Raw genomic sequence first — 20744 nt, 5'->3', positions numbered from 1 at the left:
CAGGATATATTGGACTTCACCTATAAACGGGATAGATGCTTTACCACTCTGACTAACTTCATCACCAAAGCATCTTCACTTCTGGCAGAGTTGGAAGACTCCTTTGGCTGTTCTTTCTGAAAGGACCATTCTTCAGGGGGTTCGAATTATAGCAAAGATTCTCTTTTCCAAATTCCCCAGAGAGGTCTGAGGAGAGTTGATTCAAATTTCTGGGAAGAGAATCCCCACCTTGTCATCCATTTTGCGGGATACTAGATAAGTGGTTAAGTGTCTTTTTATCAAGGGAGATGAGGTCCAAGGCTCCACCTTAATACGTCTGGGGTCCTTGGGGAATGTCTCATCTACGCCAAGGCCTGGTCCCTATCGAAGGGATTCTTCTCTTCAGGTTAACTCAGCTTTCACACTCAGGGTGGAAACTTCTTTTGCCACCCACCCCCCTCTGTTTTGTGTGTTACCTTTGGTAAGGATGGTAACCAACTGCTTGTTGAACACTGGCAGTGCCCAGACTTATCTGTTGGGGAAGGTGTTAGAATCCCTTAGCGTCCATTGGACTGGATTGTGAACTACTATACTTGCGTGATAGGCATAATTTAGGGAGATAGAATTGGAGGTTAATACAGAAAGACCTGGATATATGAGTATGCATTAAAGAGTTGGATACTCTTTTTGATGGCTTCCAATGTCATAAGCAGGTAGATTTGAGAGAGTCACGAGCTTTATTCCTATTCATGAAATAATTGGATTGAGTTTTATTCAATGCTTGGGCACTCTCCAACTGGTTCCTTGTTTGTACAGGCTAGCTTTTACTACTCCAACAGGACTGGTTTCCTTTGGTGAAATGAAGCAGTTCCTTGACTTGGGCCATTCTCTGGATAAGCACCCAAAGAGCCTTGCCTTCAATTCGGTTCTAACATCAACTACTGAAGTCAACCCCTCTCACCTGTTTCGTGCTAGAGTTGCAGATGAGGATCCACATAGCAATTTTTCCGGGACAGTGATGTGCAAAAGCAGTTACAGAAAATGTTCGGAGTGGAGTCATTGAGAATAAGAGAACAAGAATTAATCAAATATGATGAACAGAAGAATGCATTCTTCCAACAATCCATCTTGTTTAAAGACAAGTATTATGTCCAGTTGCCCTGGGAGGAGGATAAAATATCATGTGTACCTTCCAACCATGCTGTGGCCTTGCATATATTAGAACATATAGCGTGAAACCTAGAGAGGAAACAGCTTTACCAGGACTATCTGCAGGTTTTTTAGCAGCAGAAATGGGAGGGTATAATAAAGGAGATTTTTGTGCAACACAGAGATTTAAGGAATTCATTTGGATTCCTCATAGAACTATCTTGAAATCAGGTCCTGCCTTAACCACGAAAATTCAGCCAGTATTCAGCTGTAGCCTAAAGGCTAGGGACTTTTTATCTTTGAACGAAGCTACTTACCAGGGAGTAAATTCACCAAGTGACCTTTTGAATTTGCTGCTCACTTTCTGCTTCAATAATCATGTTGTGTTAGTAGACATCAAGAAAGTCTTCTTGAAGTCCACCTGAAGCTGGAATCAGATAAGCACCAATTCTGATTTTTTTTTTTTTTTTGAAGAATGGCGGACGCTAATGTTGTTTTAGATACAGCACAATCATTTTTGGGTTCGCTTCCAGTCTCTTTACCTTGAATTATGTTCTCTGGTATCATATCTCTCTCAAGAGAGCGGTTACTTCAGGGCGGCTTTGAACTAGTCTTGCAATTCTGACCATGTAGGAATTCGAAGCAAGATTGAGGAGTAATAGTGGGAAAAGGTACTTTCTTATTGATATTGTCCTCTCTCCGACACCCTTCGAGTGACTATGGTTAAATGCAACCCTGATGCTTCTACAAAGAGACAAATTCTTGGGGAGACAGCTGGAGTCTATGGTCCCTTATTATTGTGCTTAACCGTTTCATTAATAGGGTTATATTCTGATAAGCAAGCTTTGTGTTTTTTAGCAGCAGAAATGGGATAAGGATTAGGGTAGTATGAGCTGGTTCCATCTGAATTTTTTTCCTTATGGAAGAAACTTTTTTCAGATCTCTCCGAATTGGAGAGCATTTCCTTTTCTCTTAAGGCACTCAGTGAGAGTAAACCTGGCGAACTCTTCCTGTTTTGCTATGCCTCTCCAGAAGCCTATGGGTTCACAGCAGAAATGTGGTGCAGAAATGCCGATATTGCTTGGGTGGCTAGGGTGGCTAGGGTGGCTCCCTTGAAAAAGAAAATAGTTCCTACTCTGGAACTCATGGCTGTGTTCCTGGCCATGACGTGGCTGCCCACGATTTTAAGGAACTTTGAAGGATTCACTCCCTCCAAGATTCATGTGACCACAGATCTTCAAGTGGTCCTCTTTGGGCTTATCTCTGGGACCATCCAGCAAGAATCTGTTTGCCCGGAATAGGCTGAAGGATATCCAGCAGATGAGTGTTAAATTAGAAGTCACTCTCAGCTTGTATTCCTCATTTCGGTATATTCCAACAGCAGAGAACCCCACTGACTTAATCACTAGAGGAATGATGCTGCAAAAGTTCAAAACCTGCTTCCAGTTCTGGTGCTATGGTCCAGGTTTGTTAAGTAGCGGCACCACTCCATCGGCTACTCAGGACTTGCCATGCCTCAACAACCGCAGCCAAGGTATAACTCGTGCATCTTGGAATGCTACAATCCTCCATGGAGAGGAACCACCTACTGTTCTGCCTCTGAAAAGATTCTTTTCATTTATAAAGCTCTTGAAAGTGACTTCCTTGGTCCTCAAGTTTATCAATCCCTTGCGTTGGTTGGCAGTTGACAGAGAGAATGGCAGCTCAGGATATACTTGGTGTTGCAAAATGCTTATGCAGAACGATGCTGAGGAAGTGGATTCTTTGCTATATCCCTCAGACAAGACTGTACCTGGGTTGGTGCGGGACCTTGACTTGTTTATTGATGATAATGCACTAATCAGGTCGGCAGAATTGGTAGATCTCTTCACTTTAGCATGGAGGTTAAACACCTGATTATGTTGGCAAAGCGTCGCTCAATTACCAAGCTCATTATAATGGATGTGCATGCTAGGAATTGCATCCACTTTAACTGAACTGAGATCATGTGGGTACTGGGTGCCAAAAGGCACATAGGCATTAAAGACGATCTTGGTTTTGTATGCTCTGTGTCAAAGGTACAATGCCAGTCAGATCTTGCTTCCCAATGTAGCTAACTTGCCTACATCCCATGTTGAATTGAAAGTTTCCTTCAAACATACGAGGGTGGATTTCACTGATCACCTTTAGGTTAGCGAAGGTGGTAAGGAGGTACAAATGTACCTACTTATCTTCACGTGTCTCAGTGTCAGAGCTATATACATCAAAGTGGTATCTGACATCAGTGTGTTGGCCTTTCTGCAGGTATTAGTGCAGTTATGAACCTTTATGGCATCTCGTCTACCATTTACAGTGATAATGTAAAGACTTTTCTAGGAGGCAGTCGGTTATTTAAAAGGTTAATGCTAATGTTTTGGCTCCTGTTCTATCAAGTTCTGCCCCATTCCACTTTACTCACCTTGGGTTGGAGGTGTTTGGGAGAGGAGTATCCAGAAAATCAAGAATTGTCTTTACAAAGTGTTTAGTAGAGGTGAGATAGGTTATTTCTCTTTACTTACCATCATATCTGATATCCAAAGAGCTATCAATAACCGTCCTCTGACTTATTGAGAATCTGCTAAGATAGATAGCTGCATGTAGAGTTGAATGTAATAATCAAAGAAGAAAGCGCCCATGTGTGTGTGCATTGTGCGGTTATACAACTTAGTTTCGGATGGGATCTGAGAGAGAGAGAAATTAAAGATGGCAGCAATGGATTTATAAGATGTAGTCTCGTGGAATCTCACGAGATCTCATCTTCCACTGCACACATATGCAAATGGAATAGGGTCAGTTTTCTAATAAAATGCCTGTTGGCAGAGGCAGTGGGGAGAACACGTGCTGGAAGTTGAGAGTGACGAATTCTAGCTGAACTTATCATATTTATTTTTTTGCTGTCTACCAGGCTATTTAACTGCAAGCTATTTCAGCGTAATGGGGGACAAGTTCGACCTTAAATTAATACCGGAATTTGACAGCTCGACCCCGGTACTTGACTGGGTGGAGAAGGTGGAACTGCATTGCCTGTTGTCTAGTGTGAAGAGCATTGAACATGTGGTTCCTCTACATCTATCCGGCAGGGCTTTTGCGGTATTCCAACAGCTTAGTCTTTAGGAAAAACAGGATTATGAAAGGATCAAGGTGGCATTATATAATGCGTTTCCTATTGACCCCGCCACATTCTTGGGAGCAATTTGAGGCAAGAACCTTGCATCCTGGCAGAACTGTCAACGTTTATTTGGCCGAGCTGACGAAGTTGACGGTGTTGTTTGGTGGGCTGCCTGAGCAGGCCTTGGCATGCAAATTTTTGGAAAGGCTCCCAACTGGAGCAAAGCAACTCCGGCAGGCTAGCTCAAGCATAGCTTCATTGTCCCTTAATGACCTGGTAGACCAGGCCAGGACCGTGATGAAGAATACTTATGAGATGAGAGAACCGGTAGTTGCTGCTGCACAGCCTGCATCAAGTGATGATAGACCATCTCAGGGGCCCGGCCTGCGTGGTGAAGTCATATGTTATAGGTGTAATAGCCAGGGCCACATTGTGAGGAACTGCCAGCGGCAACTGACAGCTATTCGCTGCTACCGATGTAATAAGACTGATCATATGACCAGGATTGTTTGGGAAACGGGGTCGGGGACAAGGTGCCAGTGTCGACCTCTTCCCCAAACAGAAATTAGATGAGGCGCTTCCGACCATTCAGGTCTATGTCAATGAGACATTGTGCTAAGTATTCCTCGACTCTGGCTGCTCTTGCACAATAGTAAGTGCGGACCTCTGCCACACTTGGAAGAAGAAGAGTAACCACTATGACCTTCACCTTCACCGAGGTGAACGATTTATATGACCTTCACCAAGGTGCGCGACTTGACACACAAAAATAAACCGCCTCTTAATCACCTGCTAACGCATGCGTCACTGTAACGTCCAATGACAACAACAACAACCTTCTCACTCGACCTACCTTTATACCACTATCTCAATCCCTTCTCTTGCGCATGCGCCTGTAGATTCCTGACAACCTCGAGACTTCCGCTTATAAAAACCCAAGTTTTGTTGTCGCGCATGCCTATACAAGGCACAAACACGTGGGCATTTGTTGTGTTGGTAAGTACTACACTCCCCCCTGATCTGATGATCACATAGAGTGCACTTCGGGGGTGGCCTCTTAGTTCGTTGGCTTCTGCGAAGGGTGGTATTTACACTCTCGGATTCAGGTTTTGGTTCTGGTTCTGGGTGTGGTTCTGGTTCTGGTTCTGATCTTGCCTGATCAGACGAACTACAACTACCACTCTCTTGCTCGGTGACCTCACTCATTAGCAGCTCATCATCTGATGATTCATCGCTCTCTGTAGTTGTGGGATGTACTTCACTAGCTGGGCGAAGATCGCGCACATGGCGTGGGGTTCCATCAACAAGGACCGACTGCTGGCTGACCACTCCAGATATTCGTCCTTGCTTGAACTTGGTGCTGCACCGGTTTCCAGGGGGTCTAAACCAAACTGGATCCCCTACCTTGTATTTGTTATGACTCTCCTCGTCGATTGGTTGGACAGTGTCAATGCCCTCTATCCTAACACGGTATTTGTGTATGGCATTGGCCGGTGCTGTTGTTAGTGTCTTCCCATCCTTTGGTGTGATGTTATACCAATACGTGGCCTCTGTAATGGTGCATTGCTTTCTGACAGCAATTCTCTTGATGCTGCGATGGCTCCTCTCAGCAATGCCATTCCCTGATGGCACATGAGCACATCGCAGTCGTAGTCGGACACCCCACTCATTCAACAACTGCCGAACTTGGTGGCTACAAAAAGCAGCATCGTTGTCCGTCAATATCTCTTCCGGCGCACCTCGCTCAGAAAAGATAGATGACAGTTGGCGGACAACATTCGCTGAGTCCTGCCTGGTCATTTGCCACCACACCGCAAAACGAGTGGGTCCACAGTCGATAAGGGTTAGAAAGGGCTTACCACTGTAATGGGTAATATCGTTGCCACACATGCTCAACTTCCAATCGCCCCTTCTGCCATTGCTCAGGTGCAGGATCGATAGACTGGCATGCCTCACAGTGCTTGATGATCTGCCTGACATCCGCCCTTGTCACTGCCTCGCAAAATACAGAGTTCTTTTGATGCCTTGATGTCCACTCTGCACATGAATTCTTTGTATTTGGCATGAGCTAATCGCACCAACTGCGCAAGATCGGGCAGCGAACCCCACGCCTGTCTTCGCAGCTTCATACCATTTGTGAGGCACACGGGTTAGTTGGTCTGCATGATTACAGTGTGATGCCACGAGCGTTACACTCACCGACAGGTCATACTCTGATACCAGACTCTTCAGGATGTTTAGCCTCCGCCGGATTAATATCTCACTGGCTGCCTTAGTACGAACTCTTGTTCATCCCGAGAGAGTGTCGGACACCCAGTGGTAGACGCAGAGAGAATCTGTGTACAAGTGTAACTTCTTCGACTGCCATTGCAGTGCCAGATTTAAACCCTTCACAACAGCATCCAGTTCCGCCAGGTTGATGCGTTGAGCATCATGCACGGGTCGCAGCCAGCATGCGTCTCAATTACATTTCCACGTTGCTCCAATAACACTCCCAATGCCAAAGAACTAGCGTCAACCCACACATTCACAGTGTCCCCATCGACACACCATTCTCCACGGGCAGGATCCTCCTTGTTAACTCTCTCTAGGGTTTCTGTCGTCATCAAGAGTTAGAAGAGCATCATCAGATACATCATCCCAACCTGTAGTTACTAAACTTGCCCTGCGTTTGATGACGCCCACAGCTGCTCGGAGCCAGCCACACGCTGGTAAGTGACCAATAAGTTTCCCACACAAGGAAAAAATAGTCCGCCGCATGATAACATCAGGGATGGTTGGAATCTCACTGCCACGCCTCCATCGTAAGGTACCGTCTTTCCCGCAAACGTCCAATCCTAATACCCGTGCTCCATCCCTCAGACGTTCGGGATCCTTGCACTCCAACCCGAATTGAGCTAACTTTTCTCTGACGTGCGACGCAGATTGTATGTCTTCATTGACGTACACATCATCAATATAGGCCAATGTTGTGTCCTCAGTGGTCTTTTCCTGGGACAACACTGCATTTACGATGGTCTTCATGATTTGCGGTGCCACATTCAGCCCAAAGCTAAGCCGAGTAAAGCAGTATCTCTGACCTCGGAACCACACTGTCTGGAACGGCCACAATGTCTCATGCACTCGCACCTGCAAATTAGCCTTCCGCAAGTCTACTATAGACACATTGGAGCCCTTCTGGCGCCATTCTCTCAGCTTGCTGGTGCACACGTCAGCATCGGCAGTGTACGTCTCAATGTATCTATTGAGTTCACGATAGTCCAGCAACGGACGAACTTGATTTGTTATGCTGGACTACCGCCATTAAGGGAATCAGACCCTTGGGTGGTCCCAGCTTGTTGGGGTAGGGGATCAGCCATCCATCCTGGATCCATGCCTCAAGTTCCTTCTCATATTCATTACGGGCCTCGTCGGGTACCGAGTACTCTGCAATGCAATTCTTGAGTTCGGTTGGTGCCCTTCCTTCTGTCCACTTCCAGGATGCAGTCCATGCTTTTTGGTGAGGGTCGTAGTCCATCTTAAAATCAGGCCGATCAATGTGAACTGCAGCACACACTGGGGTTTCCAAAAATCGCACAGTCCCATCTCTTCCGATAACCACTTCCCCCAGTGCCTTAATAGCATCATATCCCAACAGTACATCGAATCCCAGCAAATCTCCTCGCATCACCAGCACATTAATGTTTGCGGCCACACCAGAGTCTGTGTGGACTTTGACAGTTCCGGCTTCACAGCAAGCTTGCGTATTGCCACCTATTGTGGTTACTTTGATGTTCTGCTTTGTCCAGTTTCGACACAACTTGGCACTCATGATGGTGTGTGAGCACCCGGAGTTGAGAAGAGCTGAACAAAGCACTTGGTCCACGTACACATTTATTGTTGGTTGCGCCTCAATTAAATCTTGTCCGGGGAACAGGGCGGCGCTGACGTCCTGCCCCCTGATGCATTTCCTGCACAATTTTGGGATAAATGTCCATAACTACCACATTGGAAACAGCGCGGGCGCCCCCGCCCCTTGTTAGTACAATTTCTTGCGATATGGCCTTGCTGGCCACAGCAGAAACATCTCCCATTGGTCGTGGGTCTCAAACTGGGACTCTTTTCAGCATTAGTCTTGGCTGCCTGTGCCATCATTACAACCGGTTCCCTCAGGTCCTCCTCATCTCTGATAATGGCTCGAGCGCATTCTAACAAATGTTCCATGGGCGTTACAGATACGCTGGTGGAAGCCCTCTATCTCAACAGTTGCTTAACATGGGTGGGAAGGCCGGCCACAAACGCATACGCCAGTGTTTGCTCTGACACTCCATTGCCAAATAGAACTGCAAGTTTCTTCAGCTCCGTGAAGAAGACGTCCACGGTTTCTCCTGGCATGAGCTTCCTAGTGGCAAATGTTTCGTAGGCCGTACAGGGATCCATAGCAAATGCCTTGTATCAAGCATTTTTTATACAGGTAATATCAGCCTTCCCCATGGCACTAAGTTGCTGATATACACTTAGGGCGCCTCCAGCCAATCTCAGGGGAATCACGGTATGCACCCCCTTTACTTCACAGAGGTTGCAGGTCAGCTCAACCTTTTCGACCCAGTCGATAACAGAAATGGATCCGTCGAATTTGGGTATCAGTTTTAAATCAAACTTTGCCCCAGCCATAGTTGTCCAGGAAAAGAGACAAAATGAAATAGCCGAAATAGTTTATGACCTTCACCTTCACCGAGGTGAACGATTTGTATGACCTTCACCGAGGTGCATGACTTGACACACAAAAATAAACTGCCTCTTAATCACCTGTTAACGCATGCGTCACTGTAACGTCCAATGACAACAACAACCTTCTCACTCGACCTGCCTTTATACCACTATCTCAATCCCTTCTCTTGCGCATGCGCCTGTAGATTCCTGACAACCTCGAGACTTCCGCTTATAAAAACCCAAGTTTTGTTGTCGCGCATGCCTATACAAGGCACAAACACGTGGGCTTTTGTTGTGTTGGTAAGTACTACAACCACCTTCAGTGGAGCGATGCGGATATGTTGCGGGGTAGGCACTGTGAACATTCGCACTAAAACTGAAAATTCGGCTAACATCGAAGCACTGGTAGTACTCGAGAAATCACTGAGCCTTGACGTTCTTCTAGGCTATGATGCAATCAGAGCCCTAGGTAGTGCTCACATAACGCAGACGGGGGTGGTACAGTTTCAGGTAAAGGTTTCAGTGTGTGCTGCTTTGAAGATTGATCAGCCAGACCTTATTGTCGAATTTCACCAGCAGCAGAAGGCTTGGACAGTCACGTGGAAGTGGTCAGAAAACCAGGAACCAGCCAAACTGCAAAATGAGGTAACAAAGTACCATATGCCCGACAAAATGAGGCCTGTATACAAAGAAGAACTTCGTGATTGGATCAAGGATTGCGGGTCATTCTCTACCCCTATGAGAAACTTGGATCTCCCAGAGGCCTGATTTTGCTGGTGGCGGTCGCTCAGCACAACAAAGCAAAGGTGAAACCAGTAATAGACTACCGTGAACTGAACGTGTATGTTGATGTGTTCACAGCAAATGCTGACGTTTATGCCAGCAAGTTATGAGAGTGGCACCAGCAGGGTTCCAATGTATCCCTGCTGGATTTAAGAAAAGCATACCTACAGATCCGAATCAGTGAAACAATGCGGCCATTTCAGACGGTGGTGTTTGCTGGCAAGAGGTACTGCCTTACCAGACTAGGCTTCGGGCTGAATGTGGCACCTCAAATAATGAAGACCATCATTAATGCTGTGTTGTCACAGGAAGAAACAATAAAAGATGGGACATCAGCGTACCTTGATAACATATATGTGAACGAAGACATTGTGTTATCATCACGTGTAAGGTTCAAACTGGCTGAGTTTGGTTTGACGTGCAAGGACCCCGAACATTTGGAGAATGGCGTCCATGTCTTAGGCCTGAATGTTCGACAGGAGCGAGGAACTTTGAAATGGAGGCGTGGAACTGCAGTTCCTGAATGATGTCTTCACGAGGCGAGCAGTATTCTCCCTGTGTGGAAAACTTGTGGAGCACCTACCAGTGTGTGGATGGAATCGCGTGGCAACAGGCATCATAAAAATAGGGCAAGCGCAGTAACCAAAGGCTGGGATGATGAAACAGCCGATGATCTGTTGGTTTGCATGGTGAAGGAGACCATCGCAAGGGTAAAGCAGAATAACCCCGCCAAAGGACACTGGTGCGTGCAGGGAGATAAACTAAATGTGTGGGTGGATGCGCACTCTCTGGCAATTGGTGTGCTGTTGGAGAAAAATGGGGCTACGATTGAGGACGCCTGTTGGTTGCGATCAGTGAATGACGCTGCTCAATCAACATGGCAAAGCTCAATGCGGTGATAAAAGGTATCAACCTGGCACTCCAGTGGAAAGTCAGGAAATTACGCAAACACACAGATTCACTATGCATGTACCACTGGATATCAGACACACTGACAGGCAAGACCAGGGTGCGCACTAAGGCAGCCAGTTAGATGCTTATCAGACGGAGGTTGAAAATCATAAAAATGCTGGTAACAGAGTACAACATGTCTGTGGATGCAGTACTGGTCACTTCGAATTGCCACCTTGCTGATAGACTCACTTGGGTTCCACAGAGATGGTATGACACCATGAAGAAGAAAGCCAAGCCAGTACCATTATGTGCTGCCTCTATTGAGGTGGCGGATGAAATCAGAAAGATACACCACCTCAGTGAATACCCCAGAGTGAGACGGACATGTTATTTTGTGCAGTTGTCCAATCTGTCGGTGTTCAAAAGTGCAATGAAAGCAGTAGTCAAGGAATGCCAAACATGCCAGTCAATTGACCCCACCCCGGCCAGATGGCAGAAAGGTCAGCTGGGAGTAGATGCGACTTGGAGCCAACTGGGTATGGACATAACCCACTATGGCAGCCAGCACTTCCATCTGGTGCCCGTTAATAAGACAGGATTCCTCCAGTATCATCTGTGAATTGGAGTCCATATTTTATGAAATGGGGCCGCCTAAAGAGATCCTTACAGACAATGACACGGCCTTCTGCAGTGGGTAGTTCAGACTGAGGATCCAGCTCAGACACAGATGTGCATATGTACCGAGTGGCAACGGCATAGCAGACCGGTGCCATCAAAGCATGAAGAGGACCTCAGCAAGAAAACAATGCACGATTGCAGAGGTGGTCTATAGATGGCATAACTGCTGCAAGCACACCCACCTATGCGATCCATTGCTATCGAGTGCGGCAGGAAACCCAAGGGCCATATGAGTTAGGGGACACTGTCTGGGTGAGCCTCCCAATAATAGATGCACCAACAGCTTTCAAAGAGCGCAAATCACTGGCATCATCAGTGAACGAGCTGTGCTAGTTGATGGTACCCCACGCCATGTGAAGGATATCCGGCCTGTCCTAAATACGAACCAGTTGGCGAGTAGCAGTAATGGTTTATCATCCAACGATGACCTGTGGATCCGACCTATTCCCCATGATGGTACAACTGCATACCCCAATGCCGATAGTTCCAGCACCCCTCCTGAAAGCTCCAATGAAGATGAAGAAGTCCAGCCTGATGGTATGACTGTATGCCCTAACGCTGATGATGATGGTTCCGACATCTCTTCTGAGAGCTCCAATGAAGATGAAGTAGTCCAGCCAATCCCCCTTCGTAGGAGTGCCTGGATAAACGACCACATCCACCATACCACATGTGTAGTCTGGAGACCAGGGGTGGGGATGTAGAGTTGAATGTAATAATCAATGCGTATCCATTCTTTAAAAAATCTATTCCCCTTTGAATTATCCTTAAGTGGAGAGGATTAAGATAAATCCATACGTGTATCTGTTAAAGACCTGTGGATGGGATTGATGTTATTCCTCTTCAATCAACACCTTCATATGAAGAAGAAGTAATGTGGCTTTGTCCCATCCACAGGGTGGCGAGGAAATGATTTGTTGCAATGCATGTGACGACTGGTGTCATTTCTGGCATGGGGGAATTGAGTCTTCACCTCCTGCCAGACAGAAATGGTATTGTCTGAGTTGTGCATCATTGAGACGGCAGCTAGGTAGACCTAGCCTCCTCCCTGAATAATTAAGACCCAACAAAAAAATAAAAAATAAACTAAAAATTATACTAACATGCTAACTTCTTTGAGTAAGTGCATACTTTTATATTTTTGTTTTCCTTCATTTTCTCCTTTATTTTTCTTTTCCTGGGGAGTGTGTGAAAAAAAAAAAGGATTAATGATTGCTCAAAGAAAGGGAGAGTGGTGTGCACTTCCCTTGCTTGCTAACATTACCTCCTCAGCTGTTTTAAAGTTTTTTCTCTGGTCAGGTGACAGTTAATCACATGCCCATTTGGTTATTTAAAAGGAGATTTCTCTCCTGTTGAGATGAGGGTTTTTTTAATGCATTGGGTGCTAGTGCCAGGAAGCTACTTCTTGATTACCTCAGTTTTGTTAGCAAGATACTTGTCAACTGACTGTCACGTCGCGAAAGAGGGCAATTCTTTCGCAACTTAAAGTAGGTGTACATTGTGAAAAAAAGGATTAATGATTGCTCGAGAAGAGAAGGATCGGCATGCACTTACCTTGAATACTAACCAAGAAGAATTGTTGTTGTTATTCACCCTTTTAAAGTTTTATTTTGTGCTCCGGATCACGTGATAGTTAATCATCTGATCCTTCCATTATATAAGAGGGGAGATTCCCTTGTCTTTTTTCTCTTTTTCTTCACCACAAATTGATTCAGTTGCCAGCGATTGAAAGTAAATCTTTTCCACTTTCGTCTGGCGAAGATACTACAAGACGGTTATGTCGCGGAAAGTGGCAATTCTTTCGCAACCTAAGGTAAGTGCATTGCTCCCTTCTCGATCTGAGCAGTCATTGATTCTTTGCTGGAAATTAATTTTTTCACATATTTGCGAAAGAAACCCCATACTAACATGGATGTGAGTCAACCAGATTTAAGGAAGAGAATTTCTCTTCTTTGGACTAAAATCCGAACGATTCTGGAGATGGCCAATCTGGAGGATGAACTCTCTGTTAAATCCTTCTCTGCACTGCAGAAATCGGTGGAGGAATATTTGACTGAAGTAGACATATGTGTTAGTAAAATCCAACTTCAATCTTCTGAGGAAGAGGATTGGATTCAAATTGAGAGGGAGTCTCTTGCATACACCCTGAGATTCCGAAGAGAATTAGAACATCTTGAGTTAAAGCTCCTCCCAGTGGCCATGGACTCTCTGAGTCTTCCATGTTCCCCAGAAGTTGGAAGAGTTGGGGCCTCATTTACTGTAAAACCACCTCAAATTCAGATCATGGGACCCACCTTCGATGGATTGGACATGCAATCTAACCCTATGAGCTTCAAGGATTTCTTGTCGCGTTTTGAGAATTGTGTAGCTGGCAGACTGAAAGACTGAATTTTTTGAAGTGTTCACTGTCTGGCCAACCCCTGTTGTTGATTAATCATCTTTCCATCAGCAACAGAAATTATAAGGTGGCTCTTTCGGTTCTGAAGAGCGAGTACTTCGATGAAGATGAAATAATAGATAACATCTTCCAAGACATATCAGATTTTTCCTGTAAACAGGACAGATCCGTTACTGCCCTGGCTAACTACATATCCAAAGTAGCCTCCCTATTGGCTGAGTTGGAGGGCTCCTTCGACTGTTCGTTTTCAAACGACCTTTCTTCTGGGGCTCGGCTTATGGCCAAGATTCTCTTTGCAAAATTCCCCAAGGAGGTCAAGGGGGAGTTGATCTTAATTTTGGGTAGAAGAATCCCCTCCTTGTCATCAATTCTGAGAGATACTAAGGAAGCGGTTAAACATCTCCTTATTAAGGGGGATAAGATCCCTGGCTTGGCTTGTAACACTATGCGGGGGCCCTTAGGGAATGTACCTTCAGGACCTAGATCTGGTACTTCATGGAGAGATTCCTCTATTCAGTCCAACTCCGCCTATAGCATTCATGGTGGAAAATTCTCGAGCCTTCCCCCTGTTTTGTGTGTTACCTTTGGTAGGGGTGATAAAAGTGTTTCCGTCAACTGTCTATTGGACACAGGCAGTGGACGGACTTATTTGTCCAGTAAGGTCTTGGACCCCTCGGTCACTTGGAGTCCATTGGACATGATTGTGAAATTAGGCTGACTACCATCCTTGGAGATTGCGACAGGCGTTTTAAAGAGGTAGCATTGGAGGCTAGCATTGGATCCTATTGTCCATTTTCCCTGACGGTGTTGGTACACGAAAATATTGATATTTCGGTACACATCGAGAATCTGGATTTTATTTTGGATGAATTTGAACGCCTCAAATGTCTCTTAGCCGCCAGATTTGACAGAGGCACAAATTTTATTTCAATTCATGGAATAATTGGGCTGGATGTCATTCAACATTTAGGGAGCCTTCAATTGGTACCTTGTTTGCTTGGACAGGCATTTTTGACACCAATAGGACTCGTCCCCTTTGGTGAGGTGAAGCAGTTTTTACATACTGACCATTCTGTGGACAAGAACTCAGAATGCCTTACCTTCGATGCTGTACTTGCGTCGACTGCTGAGGTCAACCCATCTCACCTATGTTTTGTGCTGGAGTCTCAGGGCACCTATGAAGACCCTCTAAAGGATTTCTTCCCTGAAAGTGATGTACAAAGGGGTTTGGAGAAGATGTTCAGTGTGGAGTCACTGGGTATTGAAGAACAGGAACTGTCTAATTATGATGGACAGAAGATTGCTCTCTTTCGACAGTCTATTTCATTTAAGGATAACAAATATTACATTCAGTTGCCATGGGAGGACGATAAGATCTCTTGTGTTCCTTCCAACCATGCAGTGGCTCTGCGAATATTGGAATGTGTCGTGCAGATTGGAGAAGAGGCAACTTTATCATGAATATTTGAAGGTTTTCCATCAGCAGGAACGGGATGGAATTATAGAGGAGATCTTTGTGCCTCCTCAACGGTTTGGAGAGTTAGTCTGGATTCCGCACATGCCTGTCCTGAAATCGGACCCTACCTCCACCACTAAGATTCGGCCAGTGTTCAACTGCAGCCTCAAAGTTGGTGACTCTCCTTCCCTTAATGAGGCTACCTAACAGGGAATAAATCTTACTTGTGACCTACTAGATTTGTTACTTACCTTTCGTGCTAATAAGCACATCGTGTTAGCAGATATTAAGAAGGCCTTCTCAATGATCTGCCTGAAGCTTGAATCGGACAGGAATAAGTTCTGTTTTTTCCTAAAAGAAGGAGGTCACCTACGCTGCTTCAGATACAACACAATTATTTTTGGGTATGCTGCTAGTCCATTTATATTGAATTATGTCCTTAAATACCATGCAGCGCAGTTTCCCATGGATAATTGTAGATCCATGATGGAGAATCGGTTTTACGTGGATAATTTGGTTATGTCGCACGATGATCCCGATGAACTGTGCCGGTTATATACACTCACCCGGGAACGATTGCATCAGGGAGGATTCGAACTGCTGTCCTGTAATTCTAACCATGTGGCGATTCAAAACAAAATGCAGGAGCATGGTTCCCTGAATGACCATGGCAACAAATGGGAGAAGGTGCTCGGATATAGATACTGTCCTCTCTCAGACACTTTTTGTGTAGCAGCTGTTAAGTGCGACTCTAGTGCCTTTACAAAGAGATGGATCCTCAGCGAGACAGCTAGAGTCTATGACCCGTTATCATTGTGCCTACCGGTTTCGTTATGTGACCGTATTTTGTTGAGTGAACTTTGGAAGAAGGGATTGGGATGGGATGTAACGGTCCCACCGGAATACTTGTCCTTATGGAGGAAGCTTTCCCTTGATCTCTCTGAGCTGGAAACTGTCTCCTTCCCCAGAAGAGCACTCAGCAAGAATGAGGCTGGCAAACTTTTTCTTTTCTGCGATGCATCTCCAGAGGCATATGGCTTTGCAGCATATGTAGTGCAAAATTGCCAATCTGGTCTGGTGTTTGCAAAAGCTAGGGTGGCTCCCTTCAAAAAGAAAACTCTACCCACCTTAGAACTTATGGCCGTGTTTTTGGCTCTCCGGTGCCTGTCTACTTTGTTGAGGAATTTTGGAGGGTTCTCTCCCTCTGAGATTCATGTAGCCACAGATTCGCAGGTGGTCCTCTCTTGGCTGATTTCCGGAACAATTGTAAGCAGAAACCTCTTTGCCCAGAATAGACTGAAGGACATCCAACAGATGAGTGCTGAGTTGGAAGCAACACTAGGTTTCTCGCCCTCATTTCGTTATGTCTCAACAACTGAGAATCCTGCCGATTTGATCACTAGGGGGTTAACTTTGAAAAGGTTCAAGGCTTTCCTCCAATTCTGGTGTACTGGTCTGGATTGGTTAAGTAGCGGGATCAGTCCATGGGCTGCACAGCAGTTGCCATGCCTCAGCCAGCACAACCAAGTGGTGGCCCATTCTTCTTGGAATGCTGCCATCCTACAGGGAGAGGAACCACCTACAGTTCTTCCTCTCGAAAGATTTTCTTCCTTTACCAAGCTATTGAGTGACTTCCTTGGTCCTCAGATTCATCCATCGGCAGCGTCGGTTAGAAGTTGACACGGAAAGGCTTGCAGCCGTTCTGCTGATGAAAACGATGCAGTGCCAGAGATATGCTGAGGAACTAGCATTCCTGCGGGATTCCTCAGGTAGGACAGTTCCGGGTTTAGTGCGTGATCTCGACCTGTTCATTGAAGGTGAGGGTCTTATCAGGTTAGGTGGCAGAATTGCAAGGTCTCTCCATTTCGACCCGGAAGTTAAACACCCTGTTCTGTTAGCAAAAGATCACCCAGCAACTCGGCTTATAATAATGGATGTGCATACAAGGTGTCAACACTTGGGGGTTGCATCCACTCTGGCAGAGTTAAGACGGTGTGGTTACTGGGTGCCCAAGGGGAGACAAGCAGTGAAAACAGTCCTGGCTTCATGTGCACTGTGCCGCAAGTACAATGCCAGACAAGTATTGCCCCCCAATGTGGCCAGCTTGCCTGCTTCACGTGTTGGGCCACCTTTGGGTTTAGGAAGGGCCTAAGGTGGTAAAGATGTATCTACTCATCTTCACCAGTCTCAGTATCAGGGCTGTACATGTTGAGGTGGTACCAGACATGGTCGTGTTGTCCTTTTTGCAGGCTTTGGTACGTTTTACAAACCTCCATGGTGTTCCAACAGCCATTTACTGTGACAATGCTAAGACCTTCATAGGAGGTGGACGGTTATTTAAGAGATTGATGTTGAGCCACGATTATCAACAGAAATTTGGCTGAAGTCTGATTAAATTCTGTCCTATCCCTCTATTTTCGCCTTGGGTAGGAGGGGTCTGGGAGAGGAGTATTCAGCCAATCAAAAATTGTCTGCATAAGGTGGTTGGTAGAGGTGAGATAGATTATTTCATGTTACTAACCATAGTATCGAATATACAAAGGGCAATTAACAACCGCCCTCTAACTTATCGAGAATCCGTGGAGACTGAGCTGGAGGCAGTAACTCCAAACATGTTTCTGAGGCCCAATAAGAGTCCTGGACAACTTTTGAGTTAAAATAAGGAAGATTTTTCTTCCCACCTCCCTCTAAGTCGAGAGAGGCTTCTCAGGACCATGCAGGTACGAAACCAGTGTCTGGAGAAGTTCAGAGCACTATGGTATGATGAATACCTCTTAAGTCTCAGAGAGAAGCCCCTGGGCCGTTCAAGGGTGCCTTTCCGAAACAGGCTTAAGGTCGGAGATGTCGTTTTAGTTAAAAGTCCTCTTAAACCAAGACCCTTTTGGGTTCTCGGTATTATATTGGAAATGTTTTATGGTGAGGATGGTGTAGTAAGGTCTGCAAAGGTAAGGCAGGGGGGCAATGCAGCACACATTCACTCATTGAAGAACCTCTTTCCACTTGAGCTCTCTTTAAACAGCGAGAGTCAGGATCAGTCCATCCCTGCATCGGTCGATGGTGCAGTTTCCCTTCAATCGACTCCTTCCCAGGAAGAAGAGGTGATTTGGCTTTGTCGTGTGTGCAGTTCCCCGCAAGGTGATCAGGATATGATCTGTTGTGACGGCTGTGATGACTGGTGTCACTTCAGGTGTGTGGAAATTGTTTCTCCACCTCCGGAAAGGCAGAAGTGGTATTGTACGGATTGTGCACCTAAGAGACGACGACGAGGTAGGCCTAGCCTCCTCCCAGAATAGTTAGGGACTCCAAAAAAAAATAAAACAAAAAATACTAATACGTTAACTATATTAAGTAATTGCATGGCTTTATATCCTTTGTTTTTCCACGCATTTTCTTTTTTTTTCTTTCTTGGGGATCGTGTGAAAAAAAGGATTAATGATTGCTTGAGAAGATAAGGATCGGCGTGCACTTGCCTTGAATATTAACCAAGAAGAATTGTTGTTGTTATTCACCCTTTTAAAGTTTTATTTTGTGCTCCGAATCACGTGATAGTTAATCATCTGATCCTTCCATTATACAAGAGGGAGATTCCCTTGTCTTTTTTCTCTTTTTCTTCACCACAAATTGATTCAGTTGCCGGCGATTGAAAGTAAATCTTTTCCACTTTCGTCTGGCGAAGATACTAAAAGACGGTTACGTCGCGGAAGGGGGCAATTCTTTCGCAACCTAAGGAAAGTGCATTGCTCCCTTCTCGATCTGAGCGGTCATTGATTCTTTGCTGGAAATTAATTTTTTCACAACATAGCTTCTTTTTCTCGAGTGAGCAATCATTGAATGTTTTAGGGGGAAAATTAATATCCGTTTATCAAATTGTTGGGTGAATTACAGAAGAGTTATAAAAATCAGCGTAAAAAAAAAAATGAAACTGTTTTAATTTTTTAGTATTAATAAAAAAAATGAAGATAAAATAGTGTTTAAAGTACAGAACAGATAAGAATAGAAGTGTCTGCTTTCCACCTTTTAAATAAAACTGTTCTATTTATAGTAGCTTTATTAATAAGAATACTAATAATTACAATAAACACTAGTTAACACATTAATCGTAATAATGAAACTAATAACAATAACAATAAAAATAGTACTAATAATACGAATTATTCGAAGTACGAATAACAGTAGTAGTTAGGCAATGTAACATCTGTTTTTATGAACGGCAAGAGGCCATAAAAATCCTGTTTGAATGGTCTGTAAAGAGAAAAAAACGTAAAATTCTGTTGGCTTCCGTATGTATGAATATGTGAATGTCTAAGAGAAATGCGAGATGCTTGAATATATGTTGCATGAATAATTTGGAATTTGGTTTTCTTATGTTTAAGCTGAATGATTTATGTGAAGGATTGTTTTGTATTGAAAAAAAGGTAAAACAATAGTTGGAAAAAATACAATTCGTAAGAAGTTTTTGCTTTGGGAAACGTATTCGAAAGTGACACTGAGAAAGGTTTTTTCTGTGTTCGGAAATACGAATTCCCAATTTAAAGAATGACTGGTTCTAACGTTAAGGTGTTTATCCAACTGGTGATTGCCGGTTATTCCGTCATTCTGCAAAACTAAGAAGGAAACGGGAGCGTTCATTATTTTCTAGTTTTAGACTGACGTAATATGTATGAAGTTAATACATTTAAGAAGTTGAATAATTTACCGGTGGCATGTAGCTAATTAATAAATTTGAAAAAAAAGACCTGATGATTTCAGGTTTTGTGAGGAAAAAATTGCACACACACACACACACACACACACACACACACACACACACACACACACACACACACACACACACACACAACTGCTTTGAATATGAATATATAGCTGCTTTATCTATATATATATATATATATATATGAATAAATATATATATATTTATTCATATATATATATATATATATATATATATATATATATATATATATATATATATATATATATATATATATATATAAATGCTTTGAATATAGATAAATGTGCGTATTTATCCACAATACTAGTAAGTTTCTTGTGGTCTATTTGCATTGCTATGACGCACATATCTTTGTAGTTCTGTAAGTGCTTTGTTGACAAGGCTTTTGATCTTTAACGGTCACTTTTATCTTGCAAACATCCTCGGTTTACTTTAAACAGTGATTTATTTTCTGTTCGTTTTGTATTTTTGGGTGACTAATTTCCCCATCTCTACAAATGATGCCTGTTTCCATTGAAAAGGCCTTGATTGCTATTTAAAAAAAAACTTCTTCGTCTCCATTCAATGATTTCTTTTATATTTATATTTTTATTTTTATTTTTTTCGATGCTGGAAGCAACGAAGCTTATTTGCTTCTTTTCTGTATTGAGCTATTTGGCGTCTCCACTTTACCACTTGTCATTTGTTGAACTTTTGATTACGAAGTTTTAGACAGCTTGGAAACAGACATTAAATATGAAGGTTTTGTATTTGTTGTGGTTTGTGTGTGTGTGTGTGTGTGTGTGTGTGTGTGTGTGTGTGTGTGTGCGTGTGTGTGTGTGTGTGCCTTATCGACGCGATCTCAGCATAGTCGTAA

At 44.2% G+C, this 20744-nt stretch overlaps 3 protein-coding genes across 4 annotated transcripts in view; all 3 read left to right on the top strand.

Moving 5' to 3' along the window:
• The window catches only part of LOC145248787 (kin of IRRE-like protein 1), a 2909730-nt gene that overhangs the window by 1859191 nt on the left and 1029795 nt on the right, over positions 1-20744 (top strand). The gene's annotated exons all lie outside the window — the stretch shown is intronic.
• LOC145248634 (uncharacterized) lies at positions 15643-16836 on the top strand. Its single transcript, XM_080110310.1, has one exon. The coding sequence runs from the start codon at positions 15643-15645 to the stop codon at positions 16834-16836; it is 1194 nt and encodes a 397-aa protein (XP_079966436.1).
• LOC145248632 (uncharacterized) lies at positions 16874-17308 on the top strand. Its single transcript, XM_080110309.1, has one exon. The coding sequence runs from the start codon at positions 16874-16876 to the stop codon at positions 17306-17308; it is 435 nt and encodes a 144-aa protein (XP_079966435.1).

Source organism: Euprymna scolopes, chromosome 27 (genome assembly GCF_053919585.1).
Source record: "Euprymna scolopes isolate OS-2025 chromosome 27, ASM5391958v1, whole genome shotgun sequence".
Lineage (NCBI taxonomy): Eukaryota > Metazoa > Mollusca > Cephalopoda > Sepiida > Sepiolidae > Euprymna > Euprymna scolopes.
The sequence above is the reverse complement of the archived record's forward strand: the minus strand, read 5'-3'. Positions and strand labels throughout refer to the sequence as shown.